Source organism: Etheostoma spectabile, chromosome 23 (assembly GCF_008692095.1).
Source record: "Etheostoma spectabile isolate EspeVRDwgs_2016 chromosome 23, UIUC_Espe_1.0, whole genome shotgun sequence".
NCBI classification, from domain to species: Eukaryota; Metazoa; Chordata; class Actinopteri; order Perciformes; family Percidae; genus Etheostoma; species Etheostoma spectabile.
This window is the reverse complement of record NC_045755.1, coordinates 4,758,223-4,777,651: the sequence shown is the minus strand read 5'-3', so window position 1 is coordinate 4,777,651 and position 19,429 is coordinate 4,758,223. Positions and strand designations below refer to the sequence as shown.

General features: G+C 41.0%; 1 protein-coding gene across 2 annotated transcripts in view; it reads left to right on the top strand.

Moving 5' to 3' along the window:
* The window catches only part of lrmp (lymphoid-restricted membrane protein), a 74,003-nt gene that overhangs the window by 7,627 nt on the left and 46,947 nt on the right, over positions 1-19,429 (top strand). Inside the window, exons 5-26 of one of the 2 annotated variants that reach the window (XM_032504941.1) lie at positions 359-417; positions 544-619; positions 827-985; positions 1,074-1,191; positions 1,700-1,750; positions 1,938-2,015; positions 2,252-2,308; positions 2,588-2,647; positions 3,326-3,390; positions 3,614-3,707; positions 4,282-4,428; positions 5,006-5,107; positions 5,791-5,942; positions 7,265-7,376; positions 9,662-9,905; positions 11,280-11,332; positions 14,281-14,380; positions 15,411-15,588; positions 16,354-16,441; positions 18,309-18,355; positions 18,546-18,634; positions 18,768-18,961. In XM_032504941.1, coding sequence (XP_032360832.1) covers positions 359-417; positions 544-619; positions 827-985; positions 1,074-1,191; positions 1,700-1,750; positions 1,938-2,015; positions 2,252-2,308; positions 2,588-2,647; positions 3,326-3,390; positions 3,614-3,707; positions 4,282-4,428; positions 5,006-5,107; positions 5,791-5,942; positions 7,265-7,376; positions 9,662-9,905; positions 11,280-11,332; positions 14,281-14,380; positions 15,411-15,588; positions 16,354-16,441; positions 18,309-18,355; positions 18,546-18,634; positions 18,768-18,961 — 2,323 coding nt within the window. The remainder of the gene's footprint in view (positions 1-358; positions 418-543; positions 620-826; positions 986-1,073; positions 1,192-1,699; positions 1,751-1,937; positions 2,016-2,251; positions 2,309-2,587; positions 2,648-3,325; positions 3,391-3,613; positions 3,708-4,281; positions 4,429-5,005; positions 5,108-5,790; positions 5,943-7,264; positions 7,377-9,661; positions 9,906-11,279; positions 11,333-14,280; positions 14,381-15,410; positions 15,589-16,353; positions 16,442-18,308; positions 18,356-18,545; positions 18,635-18,767; positions 18,962-19,429) is intronic. The other variant, XM_032504942.1, reaches the window with a different exon arrangement.

The following is a 19,429-nucleotide window of genomic DNA, read 5'->3' as shown; positions in this document are numbered from 1 at the left end:
AAAAAAAAAAAAAAAAAAAAACTGTCTGCGCTGTAAATCTAAACACTTACATACTTTTAAAGGACTGTAACTGCTACGATAGAGGTCCAATTTTGGTGATGATTCATCTTGTTACTTACTAATGCAAAGGGTCTCTGCGTCAATTGTGGGTGAAGGCATGCTTATGTGAATGTTTAGTTCTAGCTAACCATTAGTTTAACTGTCAAATGAGTAAGGACTGTGCAGCAGCCAGTGCGTCCAGTTTGTACATAAAGTAACAAAAAACAGCTTAGTGCATGACTGCTACATCCTATGAAAAAATTGTGAAAATAATCAATCTTGCACATTTTAATGTTTGATTTCCTCTGTTGTATCTCAGGGAAGAGCCGACAGATGACGCCACTCAGGACTCAGTCAAACTCCGAGACAGCTTGTCTGGTGAGTGTGCATTTTTAATAACTCATATGTTTGCTTTTCATTTCCTTGCATTTTACACACATCTGATTTGGATGATGCCTCAAGCTTTATTAATGTTTGTGTGTGTTGGATCTGTATGTGTTTTAGCCAAGAGGTCCGTATTGCTCAATATGACCTCAGGAAGCTTGGAGGCCTTTGGAGGAGAGGCATCTAGAGCAGAATTGTAAGTGATGTGTGAATTTGTAGGAGAACGGACATATTGGTGTAAAAAGCAATGCTATACCTTTTTATTTGAATGTGTAAACCTAAGTTGCATTCGTCCATGCAGCCACACTGTTAACAGTTTTCATAGGGACAATTTCCTCAGTAGAATAATGATTATTTGTTGTGAAATTAGTTTGTGTGTGCGTGCATGTGTTTCTCTCCTCAGTGAGACCTCTGAGCTGGTGTATTGTGTTGCCGACCTCCAGATGAGCAACCAAAAGTTCCAGGATGAGGTCAAGAAGCTGAAGCAGGTGGTGGAGGCCATGGAGGACAGCAACCAGAAGCTAGCAGAGGAGAATGAGGACCTCCGCAATCAGGCCAGGGTGTAAGATGTACTTTCATGCAAATGTTCGGCACAGATTTATTTCAGCACGCTGTGGTTTGTTTACTTAATCGTTTGTCCTCATACACAGTCACCAGCAGCTGGCTCAGAAAGAGAAGATGCTGAACGAGGAGGTGGAGGAGATGAAAGCCTCTCTGAGCTGTACAGAGGAAAGCAGAGCTCGTGCCTCCGCACACAGCAAACATGTGGTCAGTCAAAAATCAGGCCGTACAAAGAGGATCTATAAAAGTGCTATAAACGTTTCTTTGTTACAAGGGTTTTGTCCCCAACACTATGTTTAGACAGTTCCAGATGAAGTGTACTGTACTGAAAAAAGCATAAAAAAGAACATGCCTTAAGTTCAATATAGTCTTCCTAAGCTGGAAAATAAAGCCTTGCCAGTCACAGAATGTATGAAGGTAAACCTCATAAACGTAACATACCATTCAATTCAGAAAATGTTTAGCACAATTTAAAAAAAAAAAAAAGATGCAAGTTTTGAACAAGTCCATAACCCAGATTACATTTAATTTAATAAAATGGCAAAATTACTTAACAACATAGTCTTTCACAGATTTTACAATATCGTTTTAGATGAACTTTCTTTCTAACGTTCAAGTCAAGTTGTCAGAATATAATGGAACAGAAAATATAGGAATGAGCAGGCGTTTGCGTAGTTGTTATTGATTGATTTTTTGTTTTTTTTCTTCTTTTCAGGAGAAAGAGAACCAGCGTCTTATTGCCAAGATTGCTTTTCTTCAGGAAGAGGTACTTCACTGTCCGAAAACGACTTTGAGGAGTTGAATGTAAAATCAATGACCTGACTTCACAGGGAATCAGTAGTGCTCACCCATTAATAGATTGCTTACACAGAGTAGGCTACATTGCTATACTGTGAGTCTGTTCATAAAAGCATGTGACCAGTTGGCCTAACTCCTCTCTGATGGCTTCCCAGAACTTCAAGGTTACCGTGGAGATGGACGAGCTTCAGAAGAGAATTACACAGTTGTGTGACATTAACAATGAGCTTCAGGTACCTTTTTTCACTACCTGTCCCTTATCATTTTTAGATTTTTTTTCTGCATTATGGAATGTGTCCTTCTCTTCTTTCTTTCTGGCCCTCTGGCATTTTTTGTGTATAATCATTTTCCTTCCTCACAAAATGACCTTTTAAATTGTAAATCTGTCTTTGGCATTTTAGCAATACAGCATCGACCATGCTACCATAGTACTGGGTTTTTAAGTTATTTTCCCTTGCCTTGTCCTCAGGAGCAATATCAATCTGTTGATTCTGTCCTTAATGAAAAGGAAGCTGTTATACTAGAGGTCAGTGCCTTGTGTTCTAGTATCCATTTTGCTGTTGCTGTAAAGCTTGTGGCAGTTCTGATCTTTCTATACATAACATTCCTTGAACCCATTTAGCTAACACTGGTTCAATGCCAAACCTTGTAAAAAAAAAAAAAAAAAATTTGCTTCAGCTACCAATTTTGTTGCTGATGAATTAAAAAATATATAATCACAAAATCTGGCTGAAAGGAATTTATTCTTGTCCTCTTTTCTCAACAAAACTCAAACTGCTCTTGTGTCGTGTATCTCCTTTTACAGAAGAGCAGACAGATAAGTGAGCTTAAGTCGGCAGTGGAGGAATACTCTTCTATTACAGAGGTCAGTGTGTTGAACTTGTTTATTCAGTTTCTACACATCAACAATGTGTACGTTTCTCCCAGATGCTCGTGCACTGCTTTCACTTGTTTCTGATGTATTTGCTGGCTTTGCATAATGCCAACGCAACCATTTTATATGCTCCTTATGAACCATTTGCTCTACTTCTTAGCTGAAATGAGTTTGCAGAAAATCAATGGCAGCAATGGAAAATCCCCATGGTAAATGAGATTTGAAAAAGTCACAGAAGAAAGTGTATTAGATGTCTTAATTATGCATCAGTGACACTTAAATATGATTAGAAGCACTGGCCATGAACTTCAGGTAGTCATTTTATTTTCCAAAATGTTTGGAACTATTTTGGGGAAAATACCCACACATACCCAGTTTAAAGCTAAATATCATATTCTAAGTTAACACCGGCAAACATCAATTTTGCCATGTCAGCCTTTTTCTCTTTACAGACAATCCTCTGCTGTGTCAAGTGTGTTGGTACAATCATCAGCATGTGTGTCATTTGTATTTTGGTTTTGGTGACGGACTGTGGGAAATAAAACACCTGGTGTCTTTCCACACACAGGTCTTGTGTGTCTTGTACTTGACAATTTGTTCTAGTGGGGAAAGGGTAGGAACCATAGTTGACCTCTGAAGTCATGATTATTTCTCTGTTGTTGAATCCAGCTGCTGAGGGCAGACAAGAGCAAGCTGGAGAACCAGATGCAGATGATGCACCCAGACCTGGCTGGGTAAGTGAACCAAGAATAACCTGGGAGTGAAGGGGTCTGGGGTATTAGGGGTTGAGGGACTACTTACAAAATAAACATTAGCCATGTTTCATTTTTTCACACTATGAATTTAAGGAAGGTAAACCCTTTAAGCCTCAAACTGTGTCTTATTGTATCTTAACCTTCTCTAATGAATGCCTTTTGTTTGTAACCTCTCCACCCCTGTTCCTCATGTCTGTCCCAGGGCTGGTCTGTCCCTGTCGGTGGCCTACAGGTTGAACCAGAGCACCTCAGGATCCCTACAGACAGAACTGGCTTTGGCACAGTCACCACTGGAGGTCAGTACTCTCTTACTCTGTCTTCCTTCTTCATTTGCACACCTTTTCTTTTTGCGATCTCTGTTTTTCTTCTTTCTCCTACTCTCAATGTCATATCTCTTATTTGCTTCTTTTGTTTTCTGTCGTTTTAGCTTGCACACTGACATGTATTCCCATTTCTCTGGACACACTGTTTCAGTCTGCGGCCTTTTATTTCTGACAGAGAATTCCTCATTCTAGTAGCCGCCACACTAGTACACATGAATGACTTGAAAGCACTCTACATAGATGCAGCAATCACAACGACCATCCACTAGTTTTACAAGGTTATGCTATCTCAGTTTATTGAGCCCCTGATCCCAGTTGCAGTTCTGAGAAGTTTTATGCCTACAGGCAAGCGATTCATCTCTATAGACTTTTCTTCCACAGACTGTTGGGCTTCTCACAAACTACACACACACAATACAAAGCGCTGTGTGCACTTCTTTACATACTGTGTACTTTGCACAGTCCAGCCTCTCAGTTAGCGTTAGACTGATGGAAAGTGTTTTTAAGTTTCTCTTGCTTATTTGTGTACATATGCTGTCTCTTGCAGCCCCCCCACGGAGTTGACTTTTTGTCCACCACTATGAGCTTTGCCTCCCCAATGGATGAGACGCTGGACAGGGAAGTGTTGATGATGCTGCAGGGACCCAACCCTGACCACATGGCTCTGGAGTTTAAGAGCATCCTAAATAAACTGGTGTGTGTGTGTGTGTGTGTGTGTGTGTGTGTGTGTGTGTGTGTGTGTGTGTGTGTGTGTGTGTGTGTGTGTGTGTGTGTGTGTGTGTGTGTGTGTGTGTGTGTGTGTGTGTGTGTGTGTGTGTGTGTGTGTGTGTGTGTGTGTGTGTGTGTGTGTGTGTGTGTGTGTGTGTGTGTGTGTGTGTAGCCCTGACTTGCACTAAAATTGCTCTTAGGGACTCTAGTGGATAACTGGCATTTGTAAAACCATCCCCTTGTTCTGTCTGACTGTAAATGTCAGTCAATGCAAAATCAGCATGGAATAAGCTGTAGCATTATGTAAAAACATTTTGGTACAAAGATAAACATTTTTTTTTTTTTAAATTAATCTTAAATGAACAATTATCAAGCCTTTTGCAAAACATTGTTGTACCATAATTTTAAAGTTTTGAGACTTGACTAAACTTTAAGAATTTGCTTGGAATCCCATTAAGTGAGTTGTTAGCATTTGTGGGTGTTGTGCATAAGACATTTTAAATTATTTACTTTTCATCTTAAAGTATTTTCCTCATGACACGCTTTCACTTTATGTCCCTCAGAAAAGTGATTTCAGAGAAGAAAGCGTCTCTGTCTTGTCTACAGCTAGAGGCTTGCTGGGCGACCGCGCACAGCCAACAGGGAATGAAGACAACAGTCTCCAGGTCAGATACACTTTTACAGACATGTTTACATGTTGTGGTCAGTGTCAGCACACCTATGACACTTGATGTAAGCTTGAGGCAAGTTGCAGCTTCACAGTGTATTGCAGTGTTAGTGCCTGTGCGTGTTCCTATATTTTTGCATACGGGTTGATAGTAGGCTGTTGAATACATATGAATCATGAAATAATGTAATGTGATAATCTTTCCTGTCCTTCCACCTGTTGAACTCCTTTTCTATCTATCACTGCCTATCTGTTCTCTCTCCTTCCCACCCACAATCTCTCCTCTCTGGAGATCTATCAGTTATATAACTCTCAAACAGGCCCCATCCAAGCAGTGCTGTTTAGTCAGTGTGTTGTACCATGAACACAACCCCCTCCCCTCTCTCTCTCTCTCGCTCTCTCGCTCGCTCTCTCTCTCTCTCTCTCTCCCTCCCTCCCTCCCCTCATGCTTTGTTGCCACTCTGCATTCATTAGCCACATACTGCTATACAGCAGTAAACATAGCAAATCAGTAGTGGAGCAGAGCTTTATCAGTACAAATCTGTCTTCTATTGGTTCTTCCATGTGCCGGCTGACATGAAAAGATTTAGTTTTTAGTTAGGTGTCAGAACTTTTTGCAGGCGTTAAAGGCACCTAGCTCTTCAGGCCGAGCGGCTGATCCTGGGCCTCGTCTTTCCACAGAAGGTGCAGGCCGAGCTGGACGTGAGGAGGGCAAACTGGGCCCTCAGCCTGGACCAGCTGGCCCAGTACACAGACTCACTGGAGAAGGAGCTGATCAAAATGGCCAGTAACTTGAGGAGGTCCCGCACTGAAATCCTGCACCTTTCAGTCAGGTGAGCAAAGCTTGGTTGTCTGTGCTCTATTAAAATCAGTTGGCAGTCAGAAATGTATGAGCTGCTGAATTGAGAAATGGTGTTTGATAATTGGTGTGAGAGCAAAAGAACGTGAAAGATATGTACCAGAGGAAGATGGAAGACAACCATTGGCAGTGAATCTTATGCTGGTTCATTGATGACAACTTGACTGTAAGGTAGGAAAACCCTTTCTTGAGGAGGAGTTGCTTTTGTGCTGTAGTGATCTCATTGGTTAAATTAAACCCTAGTAGGCAGAGCTAAAGAATTCATTTTCTGGCTAAGTAAGGTAAATCTGTCACCCCTGAAATAGACTGAAGAATTAGCAAGAATGCTAGAAGCTGATTAAATCTAGCAGTGGAATTACTAACAAACTTGAAAAAAAAGCTGTTGAGCCATAATACGGCTATCCAGGTAAGCTGGTTAGCCTAGCTGACCTTCCATGTTTATACAAGTCTATAGCTGCCTCCATAAGCTTCTTAGGGTGCCTGTTGAGCTCCTAAATAATTTGTTAAAATAACTAATCGGCCATTAGAGTAGATCTGCCTGTCACAAGTCCATATTACTAAAACTAGTCCTTAAACTTACGCAGTATAATGTAAGACCCCTGCATGTGGGTCTGCTCTCCAGTGCTTTGTCTCAGTTAGCCAGTCAGTTCAAGCTGTCAATCATGCTGACCTCAATGACCCCAAAGGGCCTGCCTCACTAGGTCTGGGTCTGTGCCAACTCTGGACTTCACTCTGACTCTGTGATGGGTTTGCCTTGGGGGGGGGGGCTCTGTTTGTATGTGTGTTCATGGAGACGGCCATCCCCTTCTGATATATAACGGAGCTAGAGTGGAACAGATTGAGACCAGAGAGGGAGAACTAGTCAGGCTGTCTATCTCACATTTACTGGTCCTTACTTACCAGGGTGAAGAGGGCTCGTTGTAGGTATAGGTCTACCTCCTGCTCTGGAATGTTGGGATAATACAGAATGTTTAGAGTAAGACTGGACTACAAGGCAGTGCTAGGACACATTTTAGGTTCTGTGTAGTCTGATATTAGATTAGAGGGTTGGGCTGGGACTGGATCTACAAACCGTTAAGTGAAGAAACCGTTACTGGGCCAGTCAGAGAACTGGCGCTGGTCACCCTGGGCAACAAAATGGGACACTGCATGGGCCTGCGGATTGGGTACAGTATGTCTACTGTACTGTCTTCTATGATCTCTGTGCATGCATTTTTCGAGCTGTCTGGACAGTGACAAGTGCTTTAATAATCTGGGTGTTTTTCAATTAACAAGATTTTGTATTGTTGCTTGCAGGGTGCAGGAGCAGGAGAACCAGAAGCGGCAGCTCTGTGAGGAGCTGGAACAGCTAAAGACACCTCAGGACAGCAGAGAGGCCTCATGCCAGACACCTGCACCCGAGGAAGAGGTCAGAGAGGAAGGCAGGATGGGCAGGCTAGATCAGTGATTCCCAAAGTGGGGGTCCCGACCCCCAGGGGGGTCACGAGCCAGAGAGGGGGGGGTCGCGAGTTGATTTCCAGAAATAAATTAAAAATTTAAAAACGATTAGAAATAGCATGTTAGCCATGATTTTAACACAAGATAAAACTAGTGGCTAAATTTAAAGTAAAACCAAGCAACTAAATAAAAAGGGAACAGCTGTTTTGATTTTCTTTCTTTCCGAGTAGCGGTCTCAAACATTAACACTACAACTGCCGGGATTCCGAAAGTACTGGAACCGCGGTCATTTTGACCGCAAGATTCTAAACTCTCTAATCTGTCATGATAAATACCTAATTGCAATTTTAATTCAGGTATTGTGTTAGGATATCTTTAGAAAAACGAAATAACACCAAAATGTAAAATTTAACGTGTTTAATTATACACTTGAGTTGCCCAGATGCTTCAATAACTCATACCATGGCATAGTAAAACGTAATTATTCCATTCACATCTGAAAAATATGGTATGTAACATGCAAAAACACCTAAAAGTATTTTCTTTGAACATTTATAACCTAACCTAACCTGTCACGCTCCGTTGTTGGTGTCTGCTTGGTGCGCATTGCTCCGCCGACCCCCCCCCCCCCCCCCCCCCCCCCGCTGCTCGGACCGCGGGACCGCGCCCCGCTCCCTTTCCTCCTCTAAACTCGTGTCTCAGCTCCTCTGCCAGTTTCTGCCTGAACTTCCTCCACAAGGTCGCGAGTCGCGAGTCACTTGCACCGTTACTTTGGGGGTCGCGGGCTGAAAGTTTTGGGAACCCCTGGGCTAGCTCATGGGCCTATATTTCATAAACTGCAGCAGCAGCCACTTGCTTTCACTATTATCACTAATAATGTTGCAATCTTAAAGGCAGGGTTGATAATGTTGAAAAGCTAGGAAGATTTAAAGTACCATCTATACACTCTCCCTGCCCTTCGGGCTCCGCCCCACACACATGACCTGCATGAGCACTGCTGCTTCAGAGCAGAGAAAGAACTGCAATTTTACTTCATGTCTCATTAACTGTTAAGAAAAAAGCTATTATTATCCTACTGAATGTTTAAAACAATCATGACTACTGTTAGCAATGTGGCGGCGATGCGCAATGAGCTCAGGCTCATAGACGGATGGGATAGAGTACGTTTAGCAGGCAAGCAGGCATTTCATTGGTTCTTTCCAATTGGACCGTGAGTCAGTGATTGGTGGGCGTTTTGACAGGATTACAGCAGCTACAGACAACTGATCTTTTTCACTGTTTTTTCACAGGCAATATGTTATTAATGCTGTTAGGGTGTAAAGACCGTTACAAACAATATATAAAAATGTGTATATTGGAAATAGTTACCAACCCTGCCTTTTCAATCTGTTGTAACTATACATTGTTTTTAGAATTTTCAATGAAATGTACACATTGTCTGGGACACTGTGGACACTGAATACATTCAACTTTGATGTCTTATGTGTGCGTTTTGCATGTTGCGTGGATTAACTTTGGATATTGGAAGGTTTGCTAGGAGAGCAGTGACAGACCTCATGCTATATTCAGACAGATGGAGTTAGATCTGTTTGAGGAAAGTTGAGTGCGCGTTGGCGGCTGAAGTGGACATGTGCACCCACACAAGCGCAGAATTAGATGCAAGCACACACCTACGCACTGCTCCTTGCACAAAATTCACTGACACGTGCTTGAGCATTTCCATTACATCACCATTTTTACTGCAAAACACAATGAGTTTGGTGCTAAAGTAGATAGATTTGCTTACAGTAACCAAGTTGCGCATCGACAAATAATGCAGTTCTTACTTCATTACGTCAATCATTTATTCAGTATAGCTCTTAAGTAGGAAAGAACCACTAAATTAACAGTTTCCTTTTGATTTTTTTTAATCAACAAAGAATAGTAATAAAAAAGAGAAAATATGAGCTCTGTTTTGTTAAATTTTTATTCTAACAATCGCTGACAGCTTGGTTGATAAGTAATCATTGCTGTGATTTTGACAAAAAACACTTGTTTTTTTCTCAGCGGTGTCTGTTGGAAATTAAGATTTTATTTTGCAGTGGGGCTCTTTAGTTTGTTACTGCTGAACTTCAGCCTCATCACCTCCAGTCCTTCAGTTGGCTTTTGCCGCAGTGGCATTTGTTACATTCCCGTCACCTTTGCACACATTTTTAGTGTGACTTCATCTTTCCCTTTTTTCTTTTTTCTTCTTATTTTTTTATTTTTTTTTTTTAGCCTGGAGAAGACTTGGACTGGGATGAGGAGTTTGCCCTTCAAGATTTCCTAAAGAACGAGTTAGCAGAGAGAAATTGCAGAGAACAGGACGGGCGAACGGACAGAGGTGAGGAGGAGGACGGGGAGGAGAAGTGGACGGTGGTCGACACAGCTGGAGAGGGAGAAGTGAGGGACACTTCCACTCCTCTGTCTGCCGTCTCTGGGGAGGCCCAACCTGGGCATGATGCAGCAGGAGGGGGTCAAGGTGAGTGGGGACATGAAGGTGGACAGAACAACCACCAGCAACAGTTCAACTGCTAAGTGAAAATTTTAACTTTAGTCAGAGATCCACTACATTGAATAATACTGCTAGACTGTAGCAATTTGTTTTTAAATTGCTTTAAATAGATTGAATCTTCAAAATGTATCTCAGGAAAACTTGGGAACTGAGGATTCTTCCATCAGACTTTTAAAATCCACAGTACACCAAACTTAGCCCAGAGCTAACAGGAACCTCATAAAGCCAAGCCAAATAGGGCTAATTATATTTATTTTTAATATTTTTGTAAACCCATTTTGACCCCCACTCCAAAATAAAATAAGCCTTGAGTTAACCTCATACATCCCCAACAAGAATGTGAACTAATACAGCCTGCTGAAATTTTTAGAACATACTTTGAAGTACTGTGATTGTATCAACATTCCTAGCTCTAGATTAGGTACAATTAAAGTGAACATGCCTGTCTCTTGCTAACCCACAGCTCTTGTTGGCAATGAGTGTCAGCTGCAATACTTTAGTTATTAAAGTCTTCACTCTCTTAAATCCCTATTGTGAAGATACCAGGTACAGAGCAATTAGTTAAACGTTATGTTGTGATTTTAAGTTTGCTTACATTTGCAACTGGTTTGCAGGTTTTACTGTCTCATAAAATCCTTCACAGGAAAACGTGTGTGTGTGTGTGTGTGTGTGTGTGTGTGTGTGTGTGTGTGTGTGTGTGTGTGGGTGTGTGTGTGTGTGTGTGTGTGTGTGTGTGTGTGTGTGTGTGTGTGTGTTCCATCGAGTCACAAGGTACTCAGCCACCCTTGAAACACCAGTACAATACACTCACTCACTGTGAGGATACACACAGACCCTTGGCAGTAGACCCCTGCCTTCTATGGTTGTTGTGGCCCTGGTCTTATGAAGGGTCTGTGTGTCTACGCCGTGTGTGAAATCCTCTCTTCCTCAAGGTCCTTGTATGGCCAGGTGTACGGCCGGTCTGAGGCCACGAAGTGAGCTCAGTAATCCCCAATTCCTTTGCCTGCATGAGCGGCTGGCAGGCAGAGAGAAGGAAAACGAGAGTGTGAATATGGTCATTAATGCCACGTTAGCCGTGCATGGTATTTTAACCTCTATGCCCCTCCCTCAACTCAAGACCCTGCATAATAGACAGTCTGACTCTTTATGGTAAAAGGTGGAGTTTCTTTTAGATAACTATTAACCTCTGTAGATGAATTGGACAAGCATTTGTGTTACAATCGACAGCTTCTTTGTTTAGTTTTTTTTTGAGGGGGGGGGGGTTTCAACCTCTTCTATTCTCCTTTCAGTTTTTCCTGATTTATATTTTAATTTTTTAATTTTCTTCTGCATCTGTTACAGACTCTGCAGCCTGCACTGAGTCAGAGCCAGAGGTGAACTGTCAATCTTTGCAGGTAAATTGAGTTGTGACATTGTCATGGTGTTAGCTACATGGTACAAGGTGCTCACCATGTTTGGGATGTGCCTGGATTTAACCTTTGTGGATATCCTTTACCTCTTTACTTTCCCTAATATTTTCTTTGCCTGAAAACCTAATTTCTTTCAATTGCTGCATGTAGCATCTCAGAGTAAATTCAAATTTCAGCATCAACATCATGGAGTCTTTAACCTGGCATTGAGATTTTAATAATATAGCAAAACTGAATGTAACTTCCGAGCATCTTTTAATCTTTGGAAATCACAAGCCTAAATTAATTTGGAATGGCTCACATGTGATTAGCCAAGGATATCACTAGTTTTGACTTTGTGGAAACCCATGTGCCTGTGGCTTATGATTTCAGGAATGTGTAAAATGTCCTGGTTAAGGATTAGGATCCCTTTCATTTCAACAAATGGGTTGGTATCTCCTTGATATTAAAAATTAACAAAAGCATCAGTAGAAAAACCCTTTCATTAAAACTAATTATACCTCATTATACTGTATATCACAGGGAGTTTTAAGTGTTGTCCATGATCTTAAAGGGGCTAAAATAATAATAATGTCATGGCCTTTGGGGAAAACTTGTTTGCACTGTAAAGAGTGTAAAATACTGTACATTGCGATGAGACAATGTCCACCAAACCACAGCACTGTCAAGGTTACAGATGAGGACCAGGGACTGACAGTTTGTTGCTTCACACTCCCATTCAGAAAATGTGGTGTTTCTATCTCAAACCTGAACAACTACTGCTAAGGTGCTCTCCAGGAAGACACTGAATCTCTGCCTACTCAGAGGACAACAATAGACGACTGTTGTTGCCATGGGTGACAGGTGTGGAACTATGTGAGCAGGAAGCATGACTGTACCAAAACAGATTTGTTGCTCTGCATACCTTGGCTTAATACATAGAAAATATTTGGCATTTTTTCCTTCTTCCGAAGTGTTCGGAAGGAAGTAGGACGTTTTTAAAGTTTTGATTGCAGTAGTGGAAAGGAAGTCTGAAGTTTTAAGTTGTGATTCACAGCCTCAAGAGCTTTTAGAGCGATCTTTATACTTTAAAGGTCCCATGACAAGGGGCTCTTTGGATGCTTTTATATAGACCTTAGTGGTCCCCTAATACCATAAGTCTTTCCCAAAATTCAGCCTTGTTGCAGAATTACAGCCACTAGAGCTAGTCCCACAATGTGCTTTCCTTAGTATGTGCCATTTCAAAGTCTGTAGCTTGTGAGGAGGAGAGGGGAGGGGGGGGGGGGGGGGGCAAGGTGGAGGCTGGGGGTTGGCCTTGACCAACTTCCACTTTGCTCATTTGAAAGCGATGATGTCTTTCTCTCATGGGTGGACCAAATTCTCTTGGCGGGCAAAGCAGAGAAAAGGGAGGTAACATTGCCCCTTATGACCTCATAAGGGGCCAGATTCCAGATTGGGCCGTCTGAGCTTTCATTTTCTCAAAAAGCAGAACAGGATACCCTAGGCTCGGTTTACATCTATCGCCATTTCTAGCCACTGAGGGACCATAGGCAGGCTGGGGTAACTCATATTAAAAAAAAAAAAAAACCTCATAAAGTAAAATTGTCATGCCATGGGACCTTTTTAATATAACGGACAAACATTTTAGGCTACTGTTTTTTTATTTCACAACTGGATAATAAAAAACTAGCTTGAAATTTGCAAGAGATGGGTAATTCATCCCAGTGACTGCTTCACGTTTTTCTCACATTTATTCCACTTTTTGTCCCACATATCGGATAGTGCAGTTACAAGCTGGGACTCTTTCTGGTAGTGCGTTCTAGGTTGCTCTTACATCTTCAATTTCAGAGGCTTCAGTTTAAAAAGTCATATATGGGAATACCCTTGAAAAACCATCCTGTCCCAGTGATAGACATATCTGAAGGCTAAGGTTGCTATAGGTTATACTTTAAGTGTCATTTATTAAATTATATATGGACATCGTGTTCCCGCAAAGGAAGACTTAAGTGCACGTATTTGGTGGTGGGTTTGGTGGTCCTAGCTCGAGAAAATATAAAGTAAAAAAAAAATGCAATTTCACGTAATTTTGAACCATTTTTACCTTATCTGTGTAGACATTGACTTTACATTTATTCGGCTTAGGTGGTGGGGCCCAAAACTGCTTGGGTGCTGCGCCTAAGCCTTATAATGGTAGGGAAAACCCTTTGTGTCATTTTCTCTCCCTCTCTCTTATTCCCACAAGTGTCTGCACTCTCTCCTTCTTTTTCTCTTTCTGCCATTTGCCTACCAAATCGCTCCTCACACATTATTCACAGCCACTGCTCAAAGGCAGCAGTCTGCATGCTTGTGCTAAAGCTGTCGACTTCCTTATATAGAATGAGTAATAAAACGTTCAGGTCACATTGGGGTAAAAGGGAGAATAACTTGTTGTTGGAAAAGAAGGGATTATGCACCAGCATTTAAAGAAAAATAAATTCCAAATTTCTTCTGCACCAAATAATATACATGCTGTACTCTAAACTACACGTTAAGTAGCTATGATCTCAATGTCTTTCAACACTTCCTGTTCTTGGATGTTATGCATTCTACTCACTTGCAGTCCTCGGTGCTTAATTAATATCATGCCTTCATGGTTTTTAAAACTCATTTAAATGATCCATCATTGCTGTAGTCAGTTTGAAAGTGATGTTTGCTTTTTGAATTCCTATGAAGATGACAGTAATTGGTGCTCTTTCCAACAATCCATCTCTGATAGAACAGAAGCTTTATGTTGTATGTCAGCTGTAACATTTTGTTGACTCCTTATGCAATGTCTTCCCATCTGACAAAGGTTTGTTTCTATTGGCTGATTTTGGGTCTGCTGTTTTGTACATGGTTAATGTGTATTGCTTATTTCATCTTTTCACCTCTTTCATTTTTTGAATATTTATCATTTTATGTGCGTGTGTTTTCAGGAGGAGGCAGCAGTGCCATTGAGCGCCCACTCACAAGCTGTCAGCATTAGACACCCAGAGGCGGATGCTCTCCCTGATCTGTCCCACCCAGAGAACAACAGTAAGTACTCTCCCTCTCGCTCACTCACTCACTCACCCTCTCTCACTTGCTATCTTTCTCTCGCTCTCACTTTCCCTCGCTCTTGTGCTCTTTCTCTCTCGCACTCTCTCTCACACATTCTCTCTCTCGCTCTCTTTCTCTCTTGCTTTTGCCATCCCTCTTTCTCTGTCTCATTGCTCTATTGTTCTCATTAAACACTTAGCAAACATACCAAGGGATTTAGATAATGACTCACTCTTTGGTTTGTTTAGAGGATACTTTACTTAATCTTGCAAATTCTACCAAATACAAAATTTTCATAGTTTTGTTGGTAATCCAGAACGCCATTATGTCTTTGTAAAATCATGTATAGTGATGATTGCATATTTCACTTTTCATTTGAACTACATAGAGAAAGAAATGTTCTCAGATGTTAAAAATATAAATAAAACATCAAAGCTAATGTATTCTCACTGAGTAATTAGGCTTGTTGCAGATGAGCTGCGCCTCGTCTGTAAAGTGGACGGGAGCAGGCGGCAGCAAAAAAAACAACCTCTGCCATAGTCTATAAAATATAGGGCCGTTTGCAGTCTCCAATTGTTTTGATTTTGACAGAGTAGCCTGTTAAATGCTATACAGGCGACCTGTTGCTAATGTTAATATACATAGACTGTAGATGATCCCAAATCTGAATGTATTTAATCTCTCTGACTACTAAATGCCAACATCAACAAAACCTAACTTATTGTAATAATAGAATAAACCTTCAAATCGGACAAATATCAGTCGGAATCTCTCCAATTCAACAACAATAAAAAGTCCCATCATGCCCTGGGTCTTGAACTTGATGTCGCAGCAAGTCAGTGATCAATTCTACGCAGGCCTGGCTCATCACAAACACGCCTAATGTTTCAGGTGTACCCTGGGAAATGTAGGAAATCACTAGCGTAAATTACAACAGCTGATAACTCAATAACCTGTAATTGTGGAGTGCCTTGACTGATGCAAATTGATAACACTTCACACTGATCTATTTTCTCTGTCTCCACAGATGCAGAGGCTCTTGAGACTGCAGAGTCTTCCTCCTGTGGTCCAACTGAGAGTTTGAGCAACTCACCTGAACAGGACCAAATGGTGACACTTAGTAACACCCCTCCCACAGCAGCCCAGATAGTTCCCCCTGACAGCACATCACCTGGGCCAGATGAGAACATTACCCAGACTGAGAGGTGAATGAATAATTAAATATTGGATTTGATAGACTGGACACATAATTGGAGTATCAGACTGCCTTCTCCTTGATGGAAATTCCAAATTACATAAAGTATAGCATATTGCCAACCTAGTTTGTTCCATTCACTTCAGAAAAATGTCATTTTGGTGATTGAGCTGTGAAACAAATATTGTATGTCTTTATTTCTGCTGACAGAGAGGAGCCTAACCTAATGAGATGGTTCTCTATTTTTATATTCTTGATAAATGTCATCCATCACACCTAAACAGGAACTTCCATAGACATCCTTGTTCAGTAGGTGTTTGGATTGGCAAATCCCACTTAAAGATCACGAAACAGAAGCTTTCGTAGAAAGTGACATTACCACACAGCCTCACCCTGCATCTGGACTCATTTTTATAGCAGTAGAAACCATCCCTTCTAGATTTAAAGGTGATAGGTGTTAGCGACTGTACTCACAGTCCAAGTCAACATTTTATTGAGTCATTTTCCTATGATATGGTCCACATTTGCTAGTCAAATCGGTGTTTTCCTCCCTGTGGGAGGAGTGTGTAGTCTAATTAGTATCTATGCAGTCATGCTTTGCATAGGCACAGTCCATCTACAAAGAGACAAAGGCTCTTCCTCATCTCTATTACCGCTTCATACTGTACCAGTTGTGTCTCGTTAGATAGATTAAAAGCATATCTAATGCATGAATCGAGAATGAGAAAATGGATAGCGCTTGACAGTTGACCTTTGACCTTTCACCTGTGGTCAGCACCCAGCCGACCAGTGAGGACCACAGGGGAGAAGAAGAGAAAGAAGGCGAAGCGGACTCGAGCACAGGAGCCATGAGTCATACTAAGGTCAGTAGCAGAGGGGAAGTGTGTTGATGCATAAGAGAATACAACTTCCTCTATTCTCTTTGGCATCAGCTTCCTCTTTTTCTCTCCGCTTCTCTCTGCCACTTCATGTATTTCCTGGCTGAGTAAGAGTAAGTATGTGTTTGAAGTGAGAGGAGGGTTTCAGTAGGCAGGGCGGTGCTGAGCCTGGCCCCCCTCCAGAAAGGCTGAGAGGAGTGTAAGGGGTAGAGGAGAGGACAGAGATGTATTAATCAGGGAAAGATCAGACAATCAGGTAAGATGGGCAATTGGCTTCTTTGAATCTGTTGCCAAAAGGGAACAATACCAAATACTTAATATGGCTTATCAAGGTGTCAATGTTAAAGTGCTTTTAATTGTAAGTGTAATTTTAAAGTATTATTTAATTGAAATGCTTCAGATTTCACTGCAGTTAGACAGCGCTCCAATAAAGGAACATATCAATTCTGAGCAGACCGTCAGTTAAGAGAAGGTTAAACAATGTGGTATTTTGTTTTTTAATCGACTGCAATTACATGTTTTTTTAAATATAATTAATATCTAATGACCAACCAAATGAGATTACAGACAGTTATATAAAAGCTGAAGAATTTCTCTAAAACGTAACCATGATGCTCCAAAGCCCATTAGCAAACGCTTGGGCACAGTGGATCATCACTGTACCCTTTGTCTGTTTGGACCAATTAGTCTTTACAATGAGCTGCTTTGATGTTTGGTCAATACAATAAGATTGCTTCATGGTAATTATGTCCTGCATCAGATGGGTGTGCAGTGTTTTCATGCTAGAGCAAAGGCTGACTGTTGTTTTGATGCTGTTTTCACCACAGTCTGGTGAACATATCAGTTGGATTTATTCAAATAGTAGTTTTACTTGTAAATAGAAGATATTTTTATAGAACATCTCTCCATATATATGTCACATTCGTATCTCTCTCTTCATATATTAAATTTAACGTAAGTTGGCGTAAACTATAAATTTGTCCCAGGGAAAGAAATTGAGTAAAATTAACCATTTAAAATGTTTTGTTTTTTTTAATGATTTTACTCTGTGACAAATTCACTACCGGTATATCTACTGATAATTTTTTACAAAAATTAATTATTATTACTAACATTATGGCACCTTAAATTTAGTATTGTTTAATCAGTTTCAGTTAATACATAACACACAACCTAGGACATGATTGTGTAGGCATACAAAAAAAGAATTAATTGCCAGTGGATTATTTAGCAAAGAAAATGTTTTGATGATTTTATCTTTTGGAATATAGCTATAATCAAATAAACTGTGTTGGAGCCTGTGATGCAAGTTGATAGTGTTGCAAACAGGTAAAAGAACAGCAGCCAGTTTCATCTTGCTTCAGTTTCTAACATGACATTTGGCGAAATGGTGAGGCAGCTCTTTCCTAATTTAAGGTGTGTCAAAGTATGCATACTCATTACTCAATATCCCATTGCATTGCTCTGAGCGCTCACCTTGCTTTGTTGTGCCTGTGCGTGTTCACACTTCTGTGTGTGCACGCAGTCCGCCTCCACTACTTAGCGCTGTGCCAGTGTTAACGTGTTCTCTGAGCACCCTTCTCAGCAACACACACACTCACAGAGCAGCAGGGCTCTCCATGCAGCAACGCATTATATAAGGAATCAGTCCAATCTTTCTCTTCAACACACTGTAGAGATTAGATAGCGTTTCACTGCCATGGGACAGGTACGCTACATGTATGTGAATGAATGTGTGTCTTTTAATCATTGACCATTTCTTGTACTGTGCGGCAAAAAAATGCACCGCGAGGCCACCTGTCTATTTCTCACCACCTCCCTCCTTCTCGTTCTTTACATTTGTCCATCTCAGAGCCTGAACCGGGACCAGTCGGTAGACAGATCAGTAGCGGAGGACAGGTGAGTGATTCACTATCAACTCAGGGTTTTCAAACTGCTTTACTATCCAATACCGGCAATTATCCACTTGGAGATTTAAAATGTCTTCTGCTAAGGGAAAATTGTCCTTCTGCCTTTTTAGAGACATTGTTTAAATTTAGGGTGTTTTTGCTACAGTATTGTGTAAAGGTGCACTGTATCTGTGTTCCAGCACGTGCCTGCTACCTGTGTTGGTTGAAGAGGAGGAGAGTGTGCAGGACAGTACAGCTGAGGTGCCAACAGTAGCCGCCAGCATGGAAGGTAGGAAGAAAAGCTCAAATCTTGGTGTATGAAGGAGATGAAGAGAGAACTATTTTTAAGCTGACTGTTTGTTTACTCCTTTTTGGATCTACATGTAACTTTGATCACCCACACAACCAACTCTTTCTTTCAGGGACAGAGCAGCTTGCCAGCAGCGGAGTGACCACCTACTCTAAAAGCGGCTCTCCTCAGTCAGGATCGTCCTCCACACATGCCAGCCAATCGGGGAGCGGCATGGGCAGCGTGACCTCTAACCCCAGCCAATCGGAAGACAGTGCTAACAAAAAGGACTCCCTCCCCCTCTGTGGCAAGAATAAAAGGCAACTGGTAAGACCTGCTCTACTCCCACTTTCTTCTCAGCCGACTGTTGGATTAGTAATTCTACATATCAATGGTGACAAGGATTTAAAGTAATTTAATTTATTGTTGGAGTTTAATGCGGCTATTTTAAATGGTAGATTTAGCTATTTTATCATTTTTTTTATAAGGTAGCAGTAAAATTTAATAGCAAATTTATTTTTTGATTTCACCACAAAAGGTTACATTTACAACCACAACCTAAATGAAGTTCAGAACAGAGTTTTTTGTAGAGTTTGTGGTATGTAATTCACACAATAAATTGTAAAATAATAATGATACAAAAAATCTGTTGTCACTGAGTAAAAGTAGTCATCATTACATAAAGAAGTTATATTTGGTTCAGTTTTATATTTTCTTTATTGTGTTGTTTATGTTTTTTGTACAGTCCCTGACAAAAGTCTTGTCGCTTGTGTACAAATTGACCTGAAGTGCCGC